Here is a 27560-nt window from a genome sequence, read left to right as displayed (position 1 = left end):
CAGTAATGGATGACATGTTTGATCAACGGCTACGGTACGGGGACAAGAGGCGGTTTTCGCATTGTAGAACGGAAAGTACTTGGAGGGTAAATCCGCTTTTTGTTTCTTCGTTGTAGTGGTTAGGATGATCGCCTTCCACGGGTTCGAATCCCGGTCTCTGTCGTCTCCAGACGAATCAAGCAGACATCTGTTCCCCGCCGCTCGTATACATATATATAGCCACAGAATTCTGTCAGAATGAATCTCAATCACAATCTCTATATCGAGAGAAATTTTTTTTTTCGTGTTAACACCGCGAAGCAACTGTGGCTATGAGTGGCGTGGACAGGGGAGCGTCCTGGGCCGACTTGATGGGGAACTGTGCCGTCTGGAAAGCCGATTTCCAACACCAACGAGCATGACTCGGCCATGCTGCTGGTAAACGTCACGATGTCCACGTCTCAGCTAATTTTCCCAGAGTTCCAATACCGGCGCAACTCATACCTAACCAGCACGTACCAAGCCAACTCATACCAGGACAACTGTCGCGGGATGTAATTTATGTTGAAAACTCACACAAATAGCGTGTTACTGATGTACACCAAAGAATTGTTAAAATGCATTGCAAATATTGCGGAATATGTGTAACAGATACGTACATATATTATAATTTTTAGTTCTTATTTATGTCGTTTCCCCAAATACCCACATAGGCGCGTTACGTGAAGGGGCGCGATAAAAACAACTTGATTTTGAGATTATAAATGGCAAGTTTCTCTACCCCGTGGCGGGACATGCAAGACATCATTATATACAGGGTGTCCCAGAAAACGTGTCATTCAATTTTAATTTTAAAAAACTACGCCATATACAGTCCCTTGTTCTTACTAGGCTTTTGCAACCTGCTCATGTGCTTGTCATGTAACCTAAGTTTAATTATGCACATTTTTGCGAACTCAACTAAAAAAATTGCCAAGTAAACGCCACTTTTTTACCCCACCAATGCGAACAGCGTGCCGTATTTACTCAAATTAATAATAATTGACAGGAATATTGAGGAGCCATCGTCTCGGAAAAGGTAGCCGAAAATCATGCTCTACGGAGGTCGCAGAGGATAGCGCGCGACCAATTTTTCAGCGAAGCAATTGTCAGTCCGACGAAAGGAGGTTGGAAACCCAGCACACACCCGCATGGTAGAAAGAGATAACACAGACATCAGCTGGGACCATACCTTCCCAATTTCGGGAACTGTCACTTTTTCTACTATCACTCTGTGGGCTGGGTTTCCAACCTCCTTTCGTCGGACTGAGAGCGATTGCGCTCAAAAACTCCTCTCGCGTTATAGTCACGTGCCCCGAGAAGCATGGTGTTGGGCTATTTTTAACGATTGGATAGATCCTAGATATCACTGTCAATTATCGTGAATTTGAGTAAATTCGGCACGCTCTTCATGTTGGTGGGGTAAAAAAGTGACATTTACTTGGCAAAGTTCCGAGTTCACTTGGCAAAAATTTACATAATTAAACTAGGTTACATGACATGCGACTCAGGAGGTGGCAAAAACCTAGTAAGAAGAAATGCCGTTGACCGCATGATTCTAGGTGGCGTAGTTTTTTTTATTAAATTGCAATGACACGTTTTTTGGGACACCCTGTATACACGACTAGTGACGAAAAACAACATAATCTAATATGGAAACTAGCAGCTGGTCTTTCCAATCGTTTGTGGGAGAAAACGAATAACAAAAGTGAGACCAACGACAAACAATATGGTCAAGTTTACAGGGATAATCGGCCCTAAAAGAAAGAGCGGAACTAAGAAAGAAAGAACTTGTGAAAAAGGCATCACCAAACAAAAATTATACCAAGTGAAAGACAACAACTTTGTGAGATAATGAATGAGGAGCATGACCATGAAGGTAGCTCGTCATCAGGCTCAATTGTTTCATTTGCGTGGCGCGCTCTGCTGTCCGAAGTCGAATAAACACGGTTCCTTCCCGTCCGAATCAGGTCTAACAGTTTGTGGGACGTGAAAGACTACGTAAGCCGACTGACGATTTAGGGATAGGTATAATTCAATTTGATAAAATAAAAAAGTAGCACGGCTTTGAACAGATTCAAGTAGATTAACGAGACTAGCAAGATTTAGGGCGTAGCACCCCCAATAAAAATTTCTTGCTACATCCTGAGCCTGGCAAGAGTTCAAGACGCTGCAGGCGTATTTAGTACGGAGGTTACCGAAATAAACCGTCTAAAATAAATCATCCCGAAATAAATCGTGTTCAAATAAATCGTGCCAAAATAAGTCATATTAATAGCCCTATACGGTTTTCGAAATCCCCCTACCGACGAGACAATCACCGGCAGCTATACCGACACCGTCCAGTTTCGAAATCCACCACGAAAAAGCCGCCCTGACGTCTCCCTCTCGCCGATCGTTCGCGTGGATACCAGAGGAGCGGTAGCGGCCCGCACCCCGCAGCGATGATTCGACGGAAAATGCAGCCGGCAGCAGTCCGTCGACCGCCGGCCATCAGTGCGGAGCTCCACGGAGCTCGCACAGCGCGCCTGCCCAGACAGCATCAGCACGGCGCGCACTGCTCGCGGAAGAATGCATTTCTGGTCTTGTGTCTCTACACGGGTTATTGCATTGACTCTCTCAATTCTATCGTGGTAAATTTCAGAGTAATTGAGAGGAGTTGAAGGGTGCTGACTGGCTGGTGCATCACTGCGAGAGGACAAAACCCGAGACAGGCGGGAAAAAAAGTCTTCCCTGTCTCGGGTTTCGTTCTCTCGAAATTTCAAAGTGATTGAGCATTGCAATTGCATGAAGTTGTAAACACGCAAAATCGAAAGGTCTTATTGAAGATAGTTGTCAATGTAGGAGCAAAGATGGGCGCAGAACCTTTCAAAATGAAATTTTGATTATTCTCAAGATGATGATGATGATGATGATGATGATAGGAGAGGGGAAAAAAGGAGATGGATGGAATATTCTCAAGTTCACAAGATTCAGATTTAGTTATAAGGATGTGAGGTTGTATAAGAAAGGATGTAGAAACATCAGGTAAGGATAACACGAAACTGTCAGGAGAGCGACTATGAATTGACTGAACGGTTCCAGCAAAGTAGTCATTGAAATTGCCATTGTCCTCCAACAAACTTATACAGATAGGATCTGGCGTTGTTTTGTCCTTAAAGGAACGGTCTCGTACAGCCGGGGCGATTCAGAAATTTAGCCAAAACTATCTTCACGAGTACTGTACATATACAACCGTCAAAGTTTTATTCGGAATAACCAAGTCGTTTTCGAGGAATTTGTCGAAATGTGCCGTAATAGCAGACGACGAAACCTGCGCTTCACTGGTTTATTGTGTATACTGGTGGCAATACAGAAGCTTGTAGCACCATTGCGGTGCGCGTTATACATCCAACATTTTTCAAATTCGGCCCGTTTTTAGGGGTGCGCGTTTTACGCCGGAAAATACGGTATATGTCCCAGGAATTTGCAGGGGATAAGGAGACTTTATTTCTGTGTGTTTAATCATACTGTTGGCGCCCCTAGAGGCTGATCAAGAAAGACAGCTCAACTATAATAAGTCAGACGACAATCCATATAACACCGATTGGGTATATATAATCAAGGGCGTCATGGCGAACCTTAGGCTACGTCAAACGTTCCAACTTGAAACGAATCTATACCTGAAACCCTGGTTAGCGCTTCCGGTCAAGAGATCCATTGAGTGAAGAGATCCAACCGGTCACGTGACAGGCGAGTCAAAAGATCCAAAGCGTCAAGAGCTCCAACCCGGTCAAGAGATCCAACGAATCAAGAGATCCAACGAATCAAGAGATCCATCGAGTCAGGTGATCCAACCGGTCACGTGACGGGCGAGTCAAGAGATCCAACCAGTCAAAGCGTCATATTGGTCAGGATTCACGACAGAAAAGAAAGTCTACCCTTACCATGTTCATTGCAGAACGATTGCGCTGTACGTAGTATTAAGTTAGGAAATAATACGCCCGGTAACAGTGAAGACTTTTCGGTGTTTTCTTTCTTCTTACCACACACGCACACGCACACAAAATCCTGAGGTTGTTAGGTTACGGCGGCGAGTCCTCCTTTTGCCTTTGCACGTTTATGTCCATTGTCCCTAGCACTACAACACGCTATGCAAGAGCGGATGCTTGTTACCAAGAATATTGAGCTCAACGTACAAAGAATCGTAGAAAGAATCGCTAACTGTAGAAATAATCTCTAACACAAAGCGCTGTCAAAAAAAAGAAAAAGAAAAGACAGCACTCCTATAAATCCTGTTTTACAAAGAGGTTGATCTTACAATGCAACCACCTGTTTTTAACAAAAATTACTTAAGACAACTGTGGGCTTTTCTTTGACTGCGCTATGCGTTACAAAGTAAGTAACTAAATCAATAAAAATGAGATGTGTATTTGTATTCTATTTATACCTCACGTAAAACGAGTCCTTCGTATTTCGATACGAGTAATTTCTGCTTAGCGATGTTAGAGTTAACGACGTAGCAGAAAGGGGTCAAAAGATCCAAGACCCCTCAGACGAGTCAAGAGATCCAACCGGTTCAAGAGATCCTCCGAGTCAAGTGATCCATCGGTGGATCTCTTGACTCGATGGATCTCTTGACCCGTTGGATCTCTTGACGTGGAATCCCAAAAGTGGAATCTAGGTCGCAGAGTATCCTTGCCAATTAAAACCGCCGCGCGCATCACATCAATGACTTTCACATATTGTTCACTATGCCCTAAAATTAAGAGTCTTTATTTTAAGAAAAATTTATTACCATAATCCTGTACTGAAATCATCATTGCTCCTACATACATCTCACCACGAATAAACAGATAATCGTCAGAATATAGGATTTCATCGCTGTTTAACTGAAACCTTTCCTGGAGAAATACTTTATTCAGAAAAGATGTCCCAATATGAGCACGCTGATTTCTTTCATATGGACTTTAAGATTGAGTGCGCGCTAAATGGAAAGAATTAATGACTTAGGACATGGGAAGAATTCTACGAAAACGATACAAAGGAAGTGAACCAGCCAGAGGAGCGGAGCACAAGACAAGTCAGGAAGACACATTCAAGAAAGGCACTCAAGGTGATTGAGCTGTTGCGTCAAACGAAGTCAGCCTTCCAGCAATACACTTGTTAAAGAAATATTTTTATAAAGCACGGTTCCAGCACCTGTTGTGTTGGTGGCAAGTAATCTGAGGAGCGAATATTACATTGTGGATGTATTCAATTAGGTTTTCCAGCCTAGAAGAGACGTATTATAACTCCAGAGCACAATTACAACGTACCGTATATCAGTCAGAGGCTGCGATGCCCTTGTTCTACTATTTGTCTACACATCTTTGTTCCTGTGAAGCATTTATATGCGGTCTCCGTTAGTACAATTGGGTATGGGTTGAATAGCAGTACCTCGTCATAAGTACCACTCGTGCATAAGGATTGTGCGTCGTACAGGAGCTAGTGCAAACGCGTGGAGCTGTAGAAAAAAAGCTGGTATATTTCATTATAAAGGAACAATCACTAGTAAAAAGACGGCGCACCTTAACATTTTATAACGGAACATGTGCGATAAAGAAACAGTTCGCCGTACACCGTAGAACGGACAAATCTCTGCAAGTACAGCATCGGTAAAAATGTCCGTTTTTCTACGGCGCTTTCGTAACGTCTTGCAACAGAGCATTTGTTTGTAAAAAAACTGTGCTCCGTTGATCAGAAAACGGACAAATGTATGGCAATATCATATCGCGTAAAATTCCCGTTTTTCTACGGACTTATTTTTAACAGTAGCTATATATTTGGCGGTGCTGCCAGCCGCATATCCCGATGGAACGCATCGGTCCGGGATGTGCGCCGCTGCCGCTCCTGTGCTGTACCGTCCATACGGGCGACCGGCAAGACAGAGGCGTCGAGGCGGCTTTTTGTCGGTGTCGGGATAGCTGCCGGTGGTTGTCTCGTCGGTAGGGTGGGATTTTTAAAAGCGTAGGAGTACTTATTTTGACACGATTTATCTTAACACGATATATTCCTAGAGTGATTTATTTTGATACGATTTATTTTAACACGATTTATTTCCGGAATGATTCATTTTGGACGGTTTATTTCGGTATACACCCTTTTCGTGTGGGCCGGATCAAAGTTAGATATGTAACAAGTTTAATAGTGGGAAGCGCTAGTTTGAGGTTCCGACTGAGATAACCAGGCTTCCGGTTGGCATCACTTACAACAGTGCGGTTCAGAAAAGAGTAGCAAATTCCAAGATAAAGACGTAAATACTTGTAGGAGTTAGACAGGACGAATGGGTATTTATATACTAAGGGCGATTTTGAACGAGCAAATGGAAGAGGCACGGTTTCACCAACGCTGGTTAACTTTGAACCAAGATCATGCGTTCCTAAAACTTCAAGTTAATGCTCAATTCTTTTTTGCAAACGCTAGTTGGTGACGTGATGAATGTTTCAGTGTGTAACGCGCGCGTTATACAGTAAAGTGTTCTGAAGAGGTCCTGCGCGTTATCTAACGGTGCGTTTTATACACGGAAATTTTCTCCTGCAAAGTTCCTTTTCAATTCAGTGACGTACAAATTCCTCTTCCAGAGTGGGCTGTGGCTTTCCCACACATCTCTTTGGGTCAGTTGACAAAACCGGCGAAAGGGCATTGAACTTCATAAAAGGTTAATGGTGCTGCTTAAGGATGCTATTCAGCAGTCAATTATCTTGAATTCTTTTAAGAAGAATGGCGTGATTGAGAAGGGACGCGAAACTGAAAGCAGAGAGGAGACTCAAGTATACTATGACAGCGTTTCAAATATAGCATATCCATATATGATACACCGCTTTGGTTTATTGTGTATACTGGTGGCAGTACAGAAGCTTGTAGCACCATTGCAGTGCGCGTTATACATCCAACATTTTTTCAAATTCGGCCCGTTTTTAGGGGTGCGCGTTATACAGCGGAAAATACGGTATATGCCCCAGGAATTTGCAGGGGATAAGGAGACTTTATTTCTGTGTGTTTAATCATACTGTTTGCGCCCCTAGAGGCTGATCAAGAAAGGCAGCTCAACTACAATAAGTCAGACGACAATCCATATAACACCGATTGGGTATATATAATCAAGGGCGTCATGGCGAACCTTAGGCTACGTCAAACTTTCCAACTTGAAACGAATCTATACCTGAAACCCTGGTTAGCGCTTCCGGTCAAGAGATCCAACCGGTCACGTGACAGGCGAGTCAAAAGATCCAAAGCGTTAAGATTTCCAACCCGGTCAAGAGATCCAACGAATGAAGAGATCCATCGAGTCAGGTGATCCAACCGGTCACGTGACAGGCGAGTCAAGAGATCCAACCAGTCAAAGCGTCATATTGGTCAGGATTCACGACAGAAAAGAAAGTCTACCCTTACCATGTTCATTGCAGAACGATTGCGCTGTACGTAGTATTAAGTTAGGAAATAATACGCCCGGTAACAGTGAAGACTTTTCGGTGTTTTCTCTCCTCTTACCACACGCGCACTCGCACACAAAAAAAGTAAGCGAGAAAATCCTGAGGTTGTTAGGTTACGGCGACGAGTCCTCCTTTTGCCTTTGCACGTTTATGTCCATTGTCCCTAGCGCCACAACACGCTATGCAAGAGCGGATGCTTGTTACCAAGAATATTGAGCTCAACGTACAAAGAATCGCTAACTGTAGAAATAATCTCTAACACAAAGCGCTGTCAAAAAAAGAAAAAGAAAAGACAGCACTCCTATAAATCCTGTTTTACAAAGAGGTTGATCTTACAATGCAACCACCTGTTTTTAACAAAAATTAGAGAACTGTGGGCTTTTCTTTGACTGCGCTATGTGTTGCACAGTAAGTAACTAAGTCAATAAAAATGAGATGTGTATTTGTATTCTATTTATACCGCACGTAAAACGAGTCCTTCGTATTTCGATACGAGTAATTTCTGCTTAGCGATGTTAGAGTTAACGACGTAGCACAAAGGGGTCAAAAGATCCAATACCCCTCAGACGAGTCAAGAGATCCCACCGGTTCAAGTGATCCATCGGTGGATCTCTTGACGTGCAATCCCAAAGGTGGAATCTAGGTCGCAGAGTATCCTTGCCAATTAAAACCGCCGCGCGCATCACATCAATGACTTTCACATATCGTTACTATCACTATGCCCTAAAATTAAGCGTCTTTATTTTAAGAAAAATTTATTACCATAATCCTGTACTGAAATCATCATTGCTCCTACATACATCTCACCACGAATAAACAGATAATCGTCAGAATATAGGATTTCATCGCTGTTTAACTGAAACCTTTCCTGGAGAAATACTTTATTCAGAAAAGATGTCCCAATATGAGCACGCTGATTTCTTTCATATGGACTTTAAAACTGAGTGCGCGCTAAATGGAAAGAATTAATGACTTAGGACATCAGAAGAATTCTACGAAAACGATACAAACCAAGTCATCGAATCCAAGCTTAGCAATATGATGTCACCCGCTTCAAAGAAACAGGGATTATCATGTTTTCGGAACGTTATCTGGTCTACGAAAAGTCGTTAATATGAAAGAGAAGTTGGTCGAATCAAACGTGGGAAATTATTATCGCAAAGGAGAGCAAATATTTCGTCGTTCAAAGAAAGTTTTATTGAACGCCGAAGTTCAGGACGCATCGAAAGGGTTGTTTATATATGGGCCTACTTTTGTGTCTCACCAAACCATGGTTCGAGGAAAACAAACCTTTCATTAATATGACACAACCCAATAAAGAAGCGTATAAATGGATCCCATAAAATATCCTACGAAGCATTTCGTTCCACCCAGCGTATTTGTAGGAAAATAACGAGGAACAGCAACTTTTCCCCTAGGACCCACGGGGAACAGTATACTGCTCCAAGTAACGATTCTTCTCAAACAAATGGGACTATTGCCAATCACTATTTTCAAACAAGCTTGCGTAGAAAACACGACTCACACGAGCCTGTAAGCACGCTGTCTGTGTGGGTCCACTTGACGGCTTCTCCAAGGATTGCCCTGGCTATTGATTAAAGAGATAACCATTCCGGCATACTAGCTGATACCCACCTAAAAGAAGGGTCGTCCACGCACCTACAATCAATTTCTGGACGCGATCTGATCACAATGAGGAACGTGTTTTAAAAAGCCCAGACTAAAAAGCGTACTTTATGATACCATTATTCCGGAATGTCTCAGAATAGGCCTTGGAACATGAGGTTCCGTTTCATAAAGGTGAAAGACCGCTTTGTTCAGGCATTGGAGTTATCTCCCTCTAGTCTTGTATACCTATTGCATCCTCGCACTTATTTAAAGAAATATGTTATATTTACGGGTTGCCGCCTTCGGTGCAACTAGTAGATGGATTCAAACCACGCGCGGCGAAAGCTTTAGTGATTCAAGTGATCCATGGTGTTGACAACAACAATATAATACCACATAGATGACTGATCACCATCGAGGACATCTCCTTTTTCTGTACAGTCAAATGCTGATTTCTTGCCTAATTATTTGACACACTATTTGCAAGAACGAAGCGCGCTGACACTCGTGGTGAAGCAAACATATCACAAAAGTGCTTATCATGTCGCCGCCCTCAGAAAATAGCACTGGAAATAAGAACCGACCATTGCACATAAGCGACCGGCTATTGGATTGATGTTTTTTGGCGCAATATCATCAGGGCTATTGGATTGAACGGAAGCAAAAAGAAAGTAGAAACTGTCCAAGGTAGGCAATAAAACGCAATGAACTGAGTGATTTTGCGGCGTTCATTTAGCGGAGAAGATGCACGGTTGCTGATTATTGGTATAAAAATATGATGTGATTTGATGGTCATCTTACCTGCGGTCTCTTCCGTTCGCAGAGCAGAAGCGGATGCCTGCGCAGGACCATAACTTCTTAGTCGCATCCAGCACGCGTGCAAAGGAACGTTGTACACGTGTACACCGTATCCATGAGAAGACACTCACTCCCCCACCACAGGCCTACTCTCTCCGCTTTGAAAGCTTCCTTTTTTCCAGCCCGTTCCTGCAGACGAGCGGGGCTCACTGCTGCTGCCAGCACGAGTCCGGGAAGCGTATTCTCTCCCTCTCTCATTACGTCATTGCCACTCCTCCTCCTCTCTTTTTTTAAGTGAAGCGCGGGATCAAAGTGGAGGGGAGAAAATAAAAACGCTACACGAAACGGCAGATATGGAAATGAGGGAGAGTGCAACCCTTTCTTTTTTTCTTTTTTCCCGCGTCGAAGGGACGGAGCAAAAAGAATTTCATCGACTCCGTATAAGAAGCGACGCGCAGTGATATTTTGCAACCACATCCAATGTTGCTCGTTGTCACTCGAAGGAAGTCGTCGTCAGTCAGACGTATATCCCCTTTTATTTATTTATCTACCAAACAAATTCGAGCCCTAAAAGAGTACAACTGCACATACGAAGAACAACGTTAGTGATAATAAAGAAACTGTCGAGACTTGCGCCCTAAATCTAATTTCTAATTTCTAAAGACGCTTCACAGAGCCTCCTTGAGGAAGCCAGGAATGGCTGGCAGGTCGCTCATTGCTCAGACTAGGAAACGCACAATTCTAGAAAAGTTCGTATCCTTCTGATATGGTATATGTTCTGGTATACGTCGGGTTGTCACCACGTCGACATGCCGCGGTGTGGACAACTAAGATGGAATCTAAAAAAGATAAAAGATAAGGTCCGTGAAGAAAAAAAAAGTGGGGGGGGGGTTCATTGTATGCGTTTAAAGTCCCTCCTTTTATTCTTGTTCAATCCTACCTGTTGCGACATCACCTCGGAGAGGTACCTTCTTTTCTTTTTTTTTTTCATTCGCGTAGCGTAACGTTTGTTTATCCTTTCTTTGTTTCTGGAGCAACTTTTTTCTGGCTCACCCGTCGAACAATGGCGGGGAGAAGGGGCGTCGCACTTTGACCGTTGTTCTCCGCTGGACAGAAAAAGAAAAAAAAAAAAGGAGAGAGAAAGAAACACACACATAGATAAAACGGAGGGTCCAGAGAGGACGGTTGTTTGTGGTCGAGGAGGGAAGTTTTTTAAGCTAATGTTGGCCTTTCTTTGGGTTTTAAGTCTCGCGAGTGCGCGAAGCAAAAACTACATAGGGTCAACGGTCTCCTCTTTCGTCTACTGCGGGAGTTGCAGTATGATCACTTTCAAGTGACGTCGTGGCGGCAGAAATGTCTTTAGCTGTACTGCGAATTTGCTGCACCGGGGCTTACATTATGAAACTGGACAAATTTCATATTGGAAACAAGAACGAACCATCTCGAGCTGCGATAATGGAATTCAACTCAACATCTCATAAGCGTAGGCGCAGGTGAACTAAACATATATTTATATACAGGGTGTCCCAGAAAACGTGTCACTGAATTATAATAAAAAACTACACCACCTAGAGTCGTGCGGTCAATGGCATTTGTTCTTACTGGGTTTTTGCCACCTCCTCGTGTGAATGTCGTGTAACGTAAGTTTAATTATGTAAATTTTTGCGAGCTTAAGTCGGAAATTTGCCTAGTAAAGGTCACTTTTTTACCCCACCAATGTGAAGAGCGTGCCTAATTTAGTCAAATTAATGATAATTGACAGAGATATTCAGAAGCTCTCCCATCGGAAAAAATAGCCGAACATCTTGCTCTACGGAAGTCGCACAGAATAGCGCACGATGAATTTTTCAGCGCAATCTTTGTCAGTGCGACGAAAGGAGGTTGGAAACCCAGCCCTCCCCGACATCGCAGAAAGAGATAAAACAGGCACGGCTTATCACGTCCGACATTCGCTGGGATAATGCTTTCCCTCTCCCAATTTTAGGAACCGCTTCTTTTTCTACTATCACTCTGTGGGCTGGCTTCGGAACCTCCTTTCGTCGCACTGCGAGCGATGCGCTCAAAAAGTCATCGCGCGCTATGGTCCGGTGCTCCGAAAAGCATGATATTCGGCTATTTTTTCCGATGGGCTAGCTCGTGAGTATCACTGTGAATTATCATGAATTTGAGTGAATTCGGCACGCTCTTCATATTGGTGGGGTAAAAAAGTGACCTTTACTTGGCAAATTTCGGAGTTCAGTTCGCAAATATTTACATAATTAAACTTGGAGTTCATGACATTCACATTAGGAGGTGGCAAAAACCTAATAAGAACAAATGCTGTTGACCGCATGATTCTAGGTGGCGTAGTTTTTTTTATTATAATTAAATGACACGTTTTCTGGGACACCCTGTATACAGGGTGTCCCATGTACATGGAGGAGGTGGCAAAAACCCAGTAAGAACAAATGCCATTAACCGCATGACTCTAGGTGGTGTAGTTTTTTTATTATAATTCAATGACACGTTTTCTGGGACACCCTGTATATGTTTGTAAGTGAAACGCATCATGCCAGTACTGGACAGCTGTTTCGGCCTTCTTGGGCCTCATCAGCAGTACGCAGGCAGGCAACGTTTGAGGGGAAGGCGTCAGAACGTCACGTAACACGTGATTCCTCCCGTCAGGGTGAGCTATATATATATATATATAGCTATTGATATTCCTAGCTATTGATAATCCTTTTACATCACCCTATATATATAGCTATATATAGCTATAAAGCTATAGCTATATAATAATAATAATAATAATAATAATAATAATAATAATAATAATAATAATAATAATAATAATAATGCTTTATTGGTGCCCAAGAACGGTCGTGACGACCCTAATGTTGGCGCACACAAATACAATACAATGCACTACAAATAGACACAATATATACAAATACAGTAATACAATATGCACTAACAACAAGACACGATCTACGCGGTCACACACACAAAAACAAAAACAAAAGAGACTGTACATGAAGAAGAGAAAAAAAAAATACACGACTTGAATTGAAAACGAGAACAGAGCACACGCACATTGTAATGTGAGAAACACATGCAATCGCACTGCAACAAAAGGGAAATTATCTGAAAAAGTCAAAGAAAAGAAATCTCCGAAAAATGAGAAGAAATATGACACCTAAATGATGTACATGATGCTGAAAAAATATCAAGAGATGAAGGGAGCGAGTTAAACAAGATTTGGCATCGTGTAAGGGGGTCATTAGGACAGCAGTGGTTGACATAGAACGTTGGGGGGGTTGCGCAGAGTAGCACGCGGGAGACAAAAATTTAGGCGGCCTAACAGAAAAGGGGAATCAAATATTGAGTGCACACATTTATAAAGAAACATCATATCATGAATGTGGCGGCGGTTAACAAGAGGAAGCAAGTGCAGGTAATTTGAAAGCTTGTCATAGTCATACGATAAAAATGCGGGGACATTCCGCAAGAAACGCGAATGAATAATATGAAGTGCCCTCTTTTGCACAGCCTCAAGACGTTTGATATCGCTGGCACATAAAGCATTCCATACTACTGACGCATATTCAAGTCGGGGAAGGACGCAAGCTTTGTAGAGAGTAAGAAATACCGTGTGAGAAGAAAACATTTTACAGCTGTAGGTGACCATACCAAGCATACGCAGAGCAGCAGAACGAATTGCTCTCACATGCTCATGACATTGAAGCTTCGCATCAAAGACAACACCGAGATCACGAATGCCGTCGACTCGGGCTATTTCGCCATCAGAAAAGTACTGAAATCGGGTTACTTGAGACTTGCGCGTGAATGAGATAACTTTAGTTTTTGACGTGTTGATTTTGAGGAAATTAGAAGTACACCAAGAAATAACACTGTAAACATCCTCCTGAAACAGTAAGCAATCAGAAGGCGAGGATATGCTTATCATTATTTTGAAGTCATCAGCATGCTGTAGCATGGTGGAATGTTTAACACAAGATACAAGATCGTTAATAAAAATATTAAATAGTAGGGGTCCGAGATTTGACCCTTGGGGTACACCAGACGTAGAAACATAGGTATCAGAGTAGGATCCGGACACACACACAAAGTATAAGCGATGCCGTAAGTACGAGGCAAAGAAACATACAAGAGAGACAGACACACCATATAAACTAAGCTTACGAAGGAGCAGACCATGGTTCATTAAGTCAAAATAGATTACATCGATTTGACCACGAGAAAGAATCGCTGGGGAACAGACAGACATGAATGATACAAGATTTGTGACTGTTGATCTCCCAGGCATAAAGCCATGCTGACAATTTTGCGCTTAAAAAACGAGGACAGATTAATACAAATAATGTGTTCAAAGACTTTGGAGCAGGCGCATAAAATACTTATAGGTCTATAATTAGTAACAATGTTAAGGCTGCCCGATTTATGGACAGGAATGACCAGGGAAGACTTCCACGGTTGTGGAAAAGTATATCGTTTAAGAGAAAGATTAAATATGAATACGAGCACAGGCGAAAGGATGTCACGATAAACTTTAAGGAAAATAGCGGGGATACCGTCTGGTCCCGGTGTCGTTGTGGGCCTTAGTTTACGAATTGAATTGTGGACATCATTCTCAGTAATACCAAACGAGGACAGATGATAATAGATGATAATATAATGAGGGAAAAAAGCCATTAAAGAAACAAGTAGATGACACTTGTTTCTTTAATGCCTTTTCCCCCTCATTATATTTCACTGGCTTGCACTGTGGCATTGAGGAGTGCTCAGTCACCCTCCCAGGTGTATATCGCTCGCTGAGCGACCCCTGGTTTGCCAATTCCGAACGATGCGCAGCTACCCAGAGCTGATGACCCGCAAACACGGCGAAACACGTGTCCTCTGGTGCTGTCGCATCGTTCCATGAGTATCTATCTATCTATCTATCTATCTATCTATCTATCTATCTGTCTATCTGTCTATCTGTCTATCTGTCTGTCTGTCTGTCTGTCTGTCTGTCTGTCTGTCTATCTACCTATATATATATATATATATATATATATAGCTGAAATGAAAATTGAAACACAGACTACGAAGGTACGGGAAGTAAGAAAAAAGGGATAATTTATTTACATTTAAGATACTTGGAATGCTAAAAGGGTTGTCTACGTTACGGCGGAAGCTCCGCCTTCGTCAGGACAAAAATAGTCAGTTTTGTCCTGACGAAGGCGGAGCTATTACTTATTATCAGATATATTTTAGGAGATATATTTTTAACCGTGTATTTTTTAAGCGAATTATTCTTGAATGTTTTATTCTTAAACGTTTATTCTTAATGGTGGATTTCGAGGACCCCCCAGTCACACACTTGATCCCACACAAGAATCGCTGCGCGAATGTAGTACGGCTCGGCCAAGTGGGGAGAGAGAGAGAGCCAGCACTACATCGCGAAGCGGAGGCGTCGTGCAAAGGCTGGTAGCCAATCGCAGGAGCCTTCCACGTATGAGTGGGCGGTCCCAATTGTGTTGTCACACACTATAGGTATTCATGGGTGTATATAAAACACAAGAGCCACCGGTCACACTAACTTGGTACATTATTGCGGGGACACAGGAACCAGGCTCCAGCAGCTCCCCATATAGAACCCTTAGTTTGAGATAATTCACACAACACTGGGCACACGGTCAATGAGAGTGCTACGTTGTTGAAATTACGCATAGCCAGTCGGCCAATCAGGAGCCTTAACGTTTGGCTGACCTTTCGGCCGGTTCTGGCTACCATCGATTTCTACCGGATTTCACGCCTGCCGCCGTTACCCGGTATTCAAAATAATTGAAGCTTCTTTTGACACAAAGCACCGATTCAAAGATCTCATACATGGGTGCACTGTGAATACAAAGTCCACTGCGATGTTGACACACTGCTTCCGACTTGAAGCAAAACGAACACACGGTTCATTTCTTAAAACCGAGGCAGTCTCGTACCATTTTGATGAACATCTTTCGCAGAACGGAAGGCGCTTGTGTGGCACGTCTTTGTTGTCAGCCCTCGAAATCCGAACGTGTTCTTCACTCCCCAATCGCTCCAACTCACGAAGCATTCCAGTTCCGGAGTTGATAGACTGTTCGCGGGATAATAGTCGTGTCCAGAAACAACAGCGTAGAATCACATCGACGCATGAGTAAACCCGCCAACATTTCTCTACAAACTGAACACCACGGAACACAAGAGGACGCCGTGCCGATCGAGACGTGCTATTTAGAAACGGCCACCGGGACGCTGCAAGCACATGCCCACGTACAAAATGCGATTTCAAAACATTGTCGACCAATGGGAGCGCGGTCTTTGCCAATAAGCTTGCAACGTTGTAGATGGGCGCAGTGGTAAATATTCTACAGCTGTATCATCGGGTACCTAAGGAGGACTGCTGGAACTACCGGTCCTATAAAGGCCATTATTCTTCCGATCATTGTTGCAGCATGGGGATATTGGTTCAAGATCGGCAACAAACGGTCCATATTGACTGCTCATTGGAAATATGGTCGCCATACAGCCAACAAACAGTGGATATTGGCTGAAGATGGGCAATGTGATCTACTTATATAGCCGAGTACCAAACAATATCGGATCCAAGTGTGCAATACGGCCCGAATACAGCCTACGACCAAACAATATTGTCTGTAAGTGGGCCCTATGTATGGCCGTCGGTAAAAGAATATTGTCTGAAAATTGGCAATATAGCTCGCTTATAGCCGTCTGCCAAACAATATTCCATGAAAGTGGGATATAAGGACTACATATTGCCGGCGACCGAAGAATATTGGATCAAATGGTGTATATGTAGCCGTCGACAAAACACTATTGGATGAAAACGGGCAATATGGTCTACATATAAACGCCGGACAAAAAATATTCCATGAAAGTCGCTCCATGTGGGTCCCAGAGTGTGCATATATTGGATAGATGTGATATGACCCAATTTTGCAACTGCAAACTGGTCCAAGAGTGGTGAGCATCGGCATGCCTGTTTACGGCTCTGTACCAATCAGGCATACAATCTATCCAATACTTCTCCAGTGTGGGACCCGTATTAGTTCACTCTGTTATGCAGCAGGGTGTCAATACTGGTCCTACACTAGCCAAATGTTGGCAACATTGGCCCAATTTTACGAATGAAACCCTGCCCTAGTAGGGCCAAATATTGACATCCCCTCACTCAGACCCCATATTGTCACTGCAGTTGCTACAAAGACTTGAAAAACACTTTTGAGTACCTCGGTAAGTAATAGGTTGTCACAATACAGGCGACATATCAAATAACAAATGAATACGAGAAGTATTCTCGCTAACAGTTTTCGACGATTTGCATTTTGCGGAAATTAAAACCCAATCATCACACAGTTACGGGTGCGCTTTGCTCCCTGTTCCTACCCTCCCTCTCATTGGGCTTAGATTAGATTAGATTACAAAAAATGGAAACGTAGGTCCAGTGCGAGCAGCCGTTCCATGGCGCTTGATGTGCGAAATCATTGAGTGATTTAAAACATTACTACAGCACGTATGCTCTTGAGGTATTTCGCCAGGGCACACAGCTCAGGTTGTTGGTGCTGTTTTGGCCCAGTACCTTCTCAACACTAAAACGTCGGTCGTCAAGTTTGGCAAGGACGTTCTTCAGTGTTTGCCAACTAGAGACCAAGCGTCGGCAGGTGACCAGCGCGTGCTCCGTGTCCTCCACAATTACGCAAGTTGAATAGTTTGGCGATCAACGACACCTATATCTTATGAAGGAATGTTGCAGCGAACGGGACCTTGAGTCGCAGGCGATGGCTGACGGACTCTAACGGCCTTTGCATCTTCGATGGGAGGCAGTAGGCGCAGTTAGGGTCAATTCGCGCGAGGAACGAGTGACTCATGACATCGCCTGTCCTCATGTCACTCTTCTGGTCACACATGGTCGGACTCACATGGCCTTACAGAGGCGATTACGTAGGGAGGCGCGAAAGTATTGTTGGTGACAGGACAAAACCTCCAGCCCGTAGCCGAGCATAGAGCCCTGCACGGGCCGACGTTTCCGGGCCTGACCCGGTCCGGGCTCATCGAAAAATGGTCCGAACCTTCATGTTTTTATGCGGCCCGACCCGGCCCGGTGACTTAGCGAATAGAGCCCGACCAGGCCCGGCCCGGTGACTCAGCAAGTACAGCATTGCCTAGTATTTCTAGCCGTGACGCACCCGTTTCTAGCGCTTATCAAACACATTTATAGGTAAACCTATAAGAACAGAAGACAAGGCCACAAGCTGACAACGTGAGCTGACAACGGCAAGCCCTTTCACCACGGCCACAAGCTGGCGGATAAAATCCGCAACAACATGACACCAAATTAAATCCAGAACGCACGCCTGCGTCGACAAACTCCTTCCCCGAATCCCTACCCCTCTCAGCAAGCTTTCCGAACGTGACTGTGAAACACGTCAGGAGTTAGGACCAATGTGAAGTGGCTTTGAGAATGTTCTAGAGTGTTGAATCACAGGCATAATGCAGTATCCTTTGCTTGTTTTTGCAAATATATGCACAGGAATGACACAAGCTAATAGTCCTCTATTGTGTGGAATTAGCTGCGTGACCCGGCCGAGCCCAACTCTCGGAAACACGTTTGTCGGCCCGGCCCGCGTTGTTGGCGTATTTTCTCGGCTCGGTCTCGGTCCGGCTTGGAGCACACAATCAATAACAAGCCCGACACGGCCCGCGTCGGGGGCCCGTCCAGGGCTCTAGCCGAGCAGTCCCCTGCCGGCGACGTCGTGCACGAAGGAAGTATACCGCCATTACAGCCTCCGAGGTAAGGCCACGCAGCGCAACCTGCCTGGAGAGAGTACTATCGCATTCTCAGCGTCGTCTGCTAGGGAGAGCAGTTGAGCGCGGCTTCCCCTCGGGGAGGGTATTGGTATAGTATAGGGTATTGGTATAGTGAGCGACATCGCCAGCAGGGGATCGCTTCCACCACGGGCTGGAGATTTTAGACAGCCGTGTCCCTAACAGTAGGAGGGGTGTTGCCTCAGGACAGGAGCCGCAAATATTTCCAACAGAGACTGTTCTTCTTCTGTCCCAAACACTACTTTGCGTCAGATTGCATGAAGTAGACTTTATGAGTAGTTCTGTTATGGTGACCAATTCGAGCAGCCTGGTGTCCCCTTTCATTTCCACTGACACCGCAGTGCCGTAGGATGGACTGGATGATGAAGGTATGACCTTTTGTTTCTGCAGAGTTGCGACCGGCGCAAGTGAGGATGTCGTCGAACCTTGCATTGCTCTGAGGATGAGCTAACTCATGTTCTGAGACTGGAACAACATAGAAGGGACAATCACATACAAGGCCCTGAGCCATTGAGGCCATTGCTCTGAGGCCGGATTTTCAGGCAGAGAAAAATAACTGATCAAGTCGGGGATTTCTTTCAAAGCTATGTGTAGGAGAGCTTCCTCGATGGCGCTCTGCGATGAGCTCTGCAGCAGTTGAGGACGTCCTGTGAGACAGACAGACCGCACGGTTCTCTCCCGGGGACGAAAACTACGAATGCACACGTCGACGACTCTTGTGATGTGGACGCATATGTAAATATCTGTTGGAGTTCGGAGTACTTTGAACCCACATCCCGTCCGAGCCGCATTACAACAGGTTCTGGAGTGTCCTTCTTTGACTTGAGGCCTGGAACCTTTGGTGACAATGTAGGTAGTTTCAGCGTCCAGTAGTCACAACGGGCTTGTTTTCATGTTCTGTATGTTCTAGTGCGGTGTGGTGAATAGTGTGAAGCGCAACAATGGCAAGAAGCCTGTGGTGTGATATCCAGTGTGGGCCCTAAGGCGCCATGTGCAAAGAGTTTTGCCGTTTTTTATCAGGATCCTTTCCGTCTTCGTTTCCTTTCCATTCGTTTTGTTCTGTTTTAGCACGAAATCTTCGGGTCAGAACCCAAGGGTCGATTCACGCGATGCAACTTTTTTCTGCAACTCGGTTCCCGCTACAGTTGCACCACGTACGCCCCTTTGATATACGGCGAGCAATTCGGAATGTTGTAGTAGTCACCGAACTCGCCAGATGGCGCGGAAAAACGTCATTTTCGTCCGATCGTACTGCAACTTGCGTTCGTTACGACGTCAATCCGTTGTGACTCGCATAATTTTGAAAAAATTCCACTGGACAGGGAAATTTCATCGTCCATCGTACTGCAATAACAGACACATCCAAGTCCTCCTGATTGGTCGCGCTTGCAAGAAGGAGCCGCGTGATTGAGAGGTTGCACCTAGAGTTGCAGGTGAAATCGCTCGTGAAGTGATCGGCTGTGTAACTCCTGCAACTCGCCGTTCATACGGTGCAACTTGGTGGTGAAACCTGGTTGTTCCGTGTGAATCGACCCTAATTCAGTTCATGGGCCAGCCAGTAACGCAGGAAACACTATAGAAACGTAAAAATCATAGGGAATGTGATAGATGCAGTGGCAAACCGGTACCTGGATGCGGTCGTGCCAATATTGTACCTTGATTGGGCTTATACTGACTTCCCATTTACCTAATATGAGACCAATGTGAGGCCAATATTGAGCTGCTGCCTCAGCAATATCGGATCTACATTGACAATACTGGAGCAGAATATTGGCGTGCCAGTATCAGACCTTGCTTGGGTCGGGTTGCAATTGAAAAATTGGGCCAACATTGGGAATCCGATATAACCAATATTTGTCCAGCCTGGGACCCACATTGGGGCGCTGCCTCTTTCTTTATCCTTTACAAAATTTTTATAATAAAACATTGAGAGATGCGGTTTTCTCAGATAGGTTATGCGGGCATCGCGCCTGTCGGAAAGGTATGTAATCTGGATGACTAATTATCCAAATTATTGCCTAAAATTCATTAATTAAATCGTTGATCATAATTTTTCGGGGAAATGCAAGATAGCAGAATTGAAGCCATCTATTATTACCCTCCTTTTTAAATAACCTAACTTTAAGATATAAGTCGCTAATACTCGACTATATTATCACCAGCGATAGCACCTTGGTCCGACTGGCTTTTTCAACTGACCAGGATCCTGCGTAAAACATCTTCAAGGCCGCAGATAGTGTTACCATAAATGCGATTTATGGAGTCCTTCTCCCGATTAGGAGAGCACTTCGTAAATGCATTCGAAACCAAACCAACTGTATTTGTGTGGTCAGTTGACTTCTTTAACGAGAGGAAGATTCAAAAACACCGTGGGAGGGTTTATAAAAGGACGTGCTCCGAGACGGTTTCTAAAGGATTTCTTGGTGGTCCTTCAATGCGTCTGAGTGTCTCCACCGAGGAAAGTTTTTTTTGTCGTAAATAATTGGATCACAGATAAGGAACCCATGTACGTGTTTCCATACTACTTTGCCGCAGCCTGTAGTACAGCTCTCATGCTCACTTCCTCCGCATGTAATCAGATGCTATTTTATTCATCATCCTTTCAGTAGCTTTATCTTGGATTCTCTCAGTGTAAATAAAGACTGCCAAGAAAATCTAATTTTCAGAGGCGATGCTTTGGACAGCAGCCACCTTGTGAATGTGCAGGAATGGAATTGAAAACTTTTATCGACACTATAAAATAATGGGAACAAGAAAAGAATGTCGCGACAGGGAGCACTAGAAGTCTCAAAGTGGGTTCCAACGAAGTTCATTTTCCAATTCCTTGATTACATTTTGTCCACCACGAAGGCGACCTAACTGGTGTCAATAGACTCGGCGTATGGCAGCAAATGAGAAATGAACAAAACATTCCAGACACAAATATTGTCATCGTTTTGGGGGGAATATGTTTAATGGCAAAAAAAAAAAAAAATCTTCAAAGAACTCCCTACATACGTCTAAAAAACACTCTAATGCCCCGTTTCTTTTTGACGTGTCGAGCTTTATTGTTATATAATTTCTTGCGTGGTGACATCGTTTAATTATAGTCAGTATGGACGTCCAGAATGAGATCTGCCTTCGAAATGTGTAATTGTCTTCAGTTGTGGATGAGTGAGTTCGTCATTGGAATGCCATTTCACTGTCTCTACGGGTGGATATTATCGGATGACGCAAGAAAATCAACCTTATGATATGAAGAGATAAAATGTGTTCCTTGTTCGCGCATCATACGTGTGCTATCATCATCATGTTTGATACGTAACAACATTACACGTATGGTCTTGTCATTTCCAACTTGAAGGATAATGTTTTATTTCGCTTTGCAGTAGTCGAGTACTATTTTGTACGAATATTGAACACTTTTCTACTTTTCTAGGTATTCGTCACTATAACTTCACTTATCAGCAGTTATCAAGTTTTCAATTTTCGTATGACAAGTCATTAATCAATTTCTTTAGATACCAGGATCAGAACCCGTTTTAGCAATCGTGGCGAAACACCCGGCGCTTTCCATCGAAGGGAACAACAGGGGTCGGCCGACGCTCATGTTGCGCCATCTACTGAAACGCGACAAAAATGACGACGGTTTCGTGCTGCCATCTCGTGAGCGAACGAAAACTCCTTGAGGGCAGAGAAAGTGCAGCTTTCTGTTACACATTGAGACGCCGGTGCTGCCTGCCTTCCACCAAAGAAAGTAACTCGGCCATATTCCAGGAGTTTTCGCCTTCTTTGTGTAATTGAGCCAATATAATTGAAGCTAATCGAAACGGCCAAAATCTCCCACCCATTTCTACAAGGCCGCATTTTCCCTCGCCGTCAAAGTTACCCCAATGTACAAGAAATAAAGAGTCGAATGAGATACGGGCAGTACAGAAGATATTAGAAGATTCGGAATCCCCGTTGCAAAATAAGGAACTGTCAATAAATGTTACCTTACTATAAAACGCACAGTCGCGAACTTAGACTAACTTGGACATAACAATGCAGACACCGAACTTTGACTAACATAATAGTAAACTAGCAGACATTAACGATGAAAGATGAAAGTGACTGAAAAGGTTAGCCAGCTGTAGGCCCGGACCAATGGACCGCTGCGACGTTCCGCGTGTATCGCATCGTGGTGTCCCGCAATGGAGCGTCCTCAGACCCCTCTTACCAATATTATTATGGCTTCTCTTCCCGCGTCGCTTCTTAATCACACTCACATTACAATATATGCCGACGACATCTGTATATGGACTTCTGCCATTCGGCGTGACACGATCCAACGCCGACTACAAGGTTCATTAAACATCATTTCAAGATACCTCCTTGACCGCACCTTGGTTGTCTCGCCTAGCAAGACTGTAGCCATGGCATTCTCACGAAGATCATTTCATAAGTACCCGCTATTCACTGATGGCTCACCCCTGACCTTTGTCACGACCTGTGAATACCTGGGTATTACGAGGGGTGTTCAAGTCAAACCGGGACTTTTGGTCTCCTGAGTGTACAAATGGCTCGCGCTACTTCTTTTTTGTCATTTTCACACGCGACAGGCCTCCGCGTTCACGACGTGCAGGTCCAAAGTTTGTGCCACGACCTACTCTATACTAGAGACCTGGACAGCTGGCGATCCCCTATGGGAGAGACGGGTCACGGGTTAGTTACGTTAGTGACCGCTGCAAGCTGCAAGCGCCACATAGCATTATTGGGGAGAGGGAATCACCCTTGCCACCGCCTTTAGTCTGCTACGCAGGGATACACAGGCTGTTGCTAAGCACGCGCTATTATCTCTCCTGCTTCGTCGTTGTCAACACAGCCTACCATACATCGCCGCGGTTTCGACAAGTCACGTGGTAACGAATAGTGCGAGCTAGCGCCAAATCCCATAGCCAAGCGGCGATTGCCAGAACTACTACCCCGGTGCTGGGAGCATTGCGGATGTCCAGGTCTCTAGTATAGTAGTAGGTCATGGTTTGTGCAAAACAGAAGACACGTGCTGGACAACATGGCCGATAACGAGGTGAGCGTGCACATCGAACAGCGAATTGTCATGAACTTTCTCGTGAATGAAGGCGTAAAGTCATCTGAAATGTACAGGAGACTCCAGGCTCAGTATGGCCACGATACACTTAGCCGCAGCAAAGCGTTTGAGTGGTGCAAACGGTTCCGAGACGGCCGTACATCAGTGCACGACGAGCCCGGCCGGTGCGGCTCAGAGCCCAGTGCCAGAGTTCCTGAGAACATCCAACTTCTGGAGCGCCTGATCTTCAAGGACCGACGGATAACATGTCTCGAACTGGCTCGAAAGACGAACCTTTCTGTGGGAACGTTGAACACTATCATTCATGAATACCTCCAGTTTCGGAAAGTTAGTGCCCGTTGGGCCCCGAGGCAGCTCTCCGTGTCTGACCGGCAGAGACGACTGGAAATCTCCCAAGAGCTAAGGTACCGTTTCGACACTGAAGGACAGCCGTTCCTTGATCGGATCATCACGTGCGATGAAACGTGGGTGCACCATTTCACTCCTGAGTCTAAACGCGCATCAAAACAGTGGAAACATTCCGGCTCTCCAGCTCCCAAGTCCGAAGCACCCCGTCTGCGGGTAGGTCATGGCCACGGTTTTATGGGACAAGGCTGGCGTTGTTCATGTTGATTTTCTGCCCTGTGGTACCATCATCAATAGTGCATCGTAGTGCCAGGTTCTCGGGGACGTGCATAAGGCGCTGAAGCAAAAGCGGCCGGGCCTAATCACCAAAGGAGTTCCCCCTGCCACAGGACAAAGCACGCCCGCATACCGCGCATCTCACGACACGCACCTTACAGGAACTTGGTTGGGAGTTGCTGCCACACCCCCCTTACAGCCCAGACCTTGCCCCCAGCGATTTCCATCTCTTCCGGCCACTGAAGGCGTCCCTTGGGGGCCGCCACTTCAGCTGCGACGACGAGGTCAAGAATGCGGTCCGATCATGGCTGCTACGCGCCGGTAAGGATTTCTACGCTGCTGGCATCCAAGCCCTCGTGAAACGCTGGGACAAGTGCGTTAGTGCAGTTGGAGATTACGTTGAAAAATAAAACTAATTTATCGCCTGTAAGTTCATTTTACTTTTGCGAAAAATGAAAAGTCCCGGTTTGACTTGAACACCTCTCGTACATTTTCCAGCTCTGTAGTTAAATGCAAAATATAAATACGTGCGTTTGTATTTTAAATAAAATTTATTTAAATACTGCCCATCCCTGGATTGGTCCGAAACGACTCGTCACTGATCTCTCGAATGATGAGGCAGAGGAGCAGGACACCCTCGTCACCTACAAAAGGGCATCCCGGTTCTATTCAAGCGTCATTCTTGTCGGCCAAGACGAGTCGTTCTGGACAGTGAACCATAATCTGGAAAAGTGCTAGGACTCGGTGTTTCTTACATAAGAAAAGGTTGTCTAGCACATAGCTTTTGAAACAAAGTGCCCCCCCCCCAGACTAACGTCGTGTCTTCAGAATCTTACCAAATTTATGCCATTGAAAATCCACGTTTCTCACACTGTATACAATTCTTCCAAAAGATTGTTTCTCTGCGTGAAGTGCCAGGACTCGGCGTTTCTTACATAAAAAAGGTGCTCTAGCACATAGCTTTTGAAACAAAGTGCCCCCCCCCAGACTAACGTCGTGTCTTAAAAATCTTACCAAAGTTATGCCATTGAAAATCCATGTTTCTCACACTGTATACAATTCTTCCAAAATATTGTTTCTCTGTGTAAAGTGCTAGGACTCGATGTTTCTTCCACAAGAAAAGGTTCTCTAGCACATAGCTTTTGAAACAAAGTGCCCCCCCCCCCACAGACTAACGTCGTGTCTTCAGAATCTTACCAAATTTATGCCACTGAAAATCCACGTTTCTCACACTGTATACAATTCTTCCAAAATATTGTTTCTCTGTGTGAAGTGCTAGGACTCGATGTTTCTTCCACAAGAAAAGGTTCTCTAGCACATAGCTTTTGAAACAAAGTGCCCCCCCCCAGACTAACGTCGTATCTTCAGAATCTTACCAAATTTATGCCATTGAAAATCCACGTTTCTCACACTGTATACAATTCTTCCAAAATATTGTTTCTCTGTGTGAAGTGCTAGGACTCGATGTTTCTTCCACAAGAAAAGGTGCTCTAGCACATAGCTTTTGAAACAAAGTGTCCCCCCCCCAGACTAACGTCGTATCTTCAGAATCTTACCAAATTTATGCCACTGAAAATCCACGTTTCTCACACTGTATACAATTCTTCCAAAATATTGTTTCTCTGTGTAAAGTGCTAGGACTCGATGTTTCTTCCACAAGAAAAGGTTCTCTAGCACATAGCTTTTGAAACAAAGTGTCCCCCCCCCAGACTAACGTCGTATCTTCAGAATCTTACCAAATTTATGCCACTGAAAATCCACGTTTCTCACACTGTATACAATTCTTCCAAAATATTGTTTCTCTGTGTAAGTGCTAGGACTCGATGTTTCTTCCACAAGAAAAGGTTCTCTAGCACATAGCTTTTGAAACAAAGTGTCCCCCCCCCAGACTAACGTCGTATCTTCAGAATCTTACCAAATTTATGCCACTGAAAATCCACGTTTCTCACACTGTATACAATTCTTCCAAAATATTGTTTCTCTGTGTAAAGTGCTAGGACTCGATGTTTCTTCCACAAGAAAAGGTTCTCTAGCACATAGCTTTTGAAACAAAGTGTCCCCCCCCCAGACTAACGTCGTGTCTTCAGAATCTTACCAAATTTATGCCACTGAAAATCCACGTTTCTCACACTGTATACAATTCTTCCAAAAGATTGTTTCTCTGTGTAAAGTGCTAGGACTCGATGTTTCTTCCACAAGAAAAGGTTCTCTAGCACATAGCTTTTGAAACAAAGTGCCCCCCCCCATAGACTAACGTCGTGTCTTCAGAATCTTACCAAATTTATGCCACTGAAAATCCACGTTTCTCACACTGTATACAATTCTTCCAAAATATTGTTTCTCTGTGTAAAGTGCTAGGACTCGATGTTTCTTCCACAAGAAAAGGTTCTCTAGCACATAGCTTTTGAAACAAAGTGCCCCCCCCCCATAGACTAACGTCGTGTCTTCAGAATCTTACCAAATTTATGCCACTGAAAATCCACGTTTCTCACACTGTATACAATTCTTCCAAAAGATTGTTTCTCTGCGTGAAGTGCCAGGACTCGGCGTTTCTTACATAAAAAAGGTGCTCTAGCACATAGCTTTTGAAACAAAGTGCCCCCCCCAGACGAACGTCGTGTCTTAAAAATCTTACCAAAGTTATGCCATTGAAAATCCATGTTTCTCACACTGTATACAATTCTTCCAAAATATTGTTTCTCTGTGTAAAGTGCTAGGACTCGATGTTTCTTCCACAAGAAAAGGTTCTCTAGCACATAGCTTTTGAAACAAAGTGCCCCCCCCCATAGACTAACGTCGTGTCTTCAGAATCTTACCAAATTTATGCCACTGAAAATCCACGTTTCTCACACTGTATACAATTCTTCCAAAATATTGTTTCTCTGTGTAAAGTGCTAGGACTCGATGTTTCTTCCACAAGAAAAGGTTCTCTAGCACATAGCTTTTGAAACAAAGTGTCCCCCCCCAGACTAACGTCGTATCTTCAGAATCTTACCAAATTTATGCCACTGAAAATCCACGTTTCTCACACTGTATACAATTCTTCCAAAATATTGTTTCTCTGTGTAAAGTGCTAGGACTCGACGTTTCTTACATAAGAAAAGGTTCTCTAGCACATAGCTTTTGAA

The 27560-nt window shown here is 44.2% G+C and overlaps 1 protein-coding gene across 7 annotated transcripts in view; it reads right to left on the bottom strand.

Annotated features, from left to right (window-relative positions):
• LOC135386392 (NGFI-A-binding protein homolog) overlaps positions 1-27560 on the bottom strand; it is a 331002-nt gene that overhangs the window by 93749 nt on the left and 209693 nt on the right. Inside the window, exon 1 of one of the 7 annotated variants that reach the window (XM_064616307.1) lies at positions 9882-10088. The exons of the other annotated variants lie outside the window; for them this stretch is intronic. Coding sequence (XP_064472377.1) covers positions 9882-9948 — 67 coding nt within the window. The 5' untranslated portion in view covers positions 9949-10088. Of the gene's footprint in view, positions 1-9881; positions 10089-27560 lie in introns of those variants that run through there. 7 annotated transcript variants of the gene reach the window in all.

Source organism: Ornithodoros turicata, chromosome 2 (assembly GCF_037126465.1).
Source record: "Ornithodoros turicata isolate Travis chromosome 2, ASM3712646v1, whole genome shotgun sequence".
Classification (NCBI taxonomy): Eukaryota; Metazoa; Arthropoda; class Arachnida; order Ixodida; family Argasidae; genus Ornithodoros; species Ornithodoros turicata.
The sequence above is the reverse complement of the archived record's forward strand: the minus strand, read 5'-3'. Positions and strand labels throughout refer to the sequence as shown.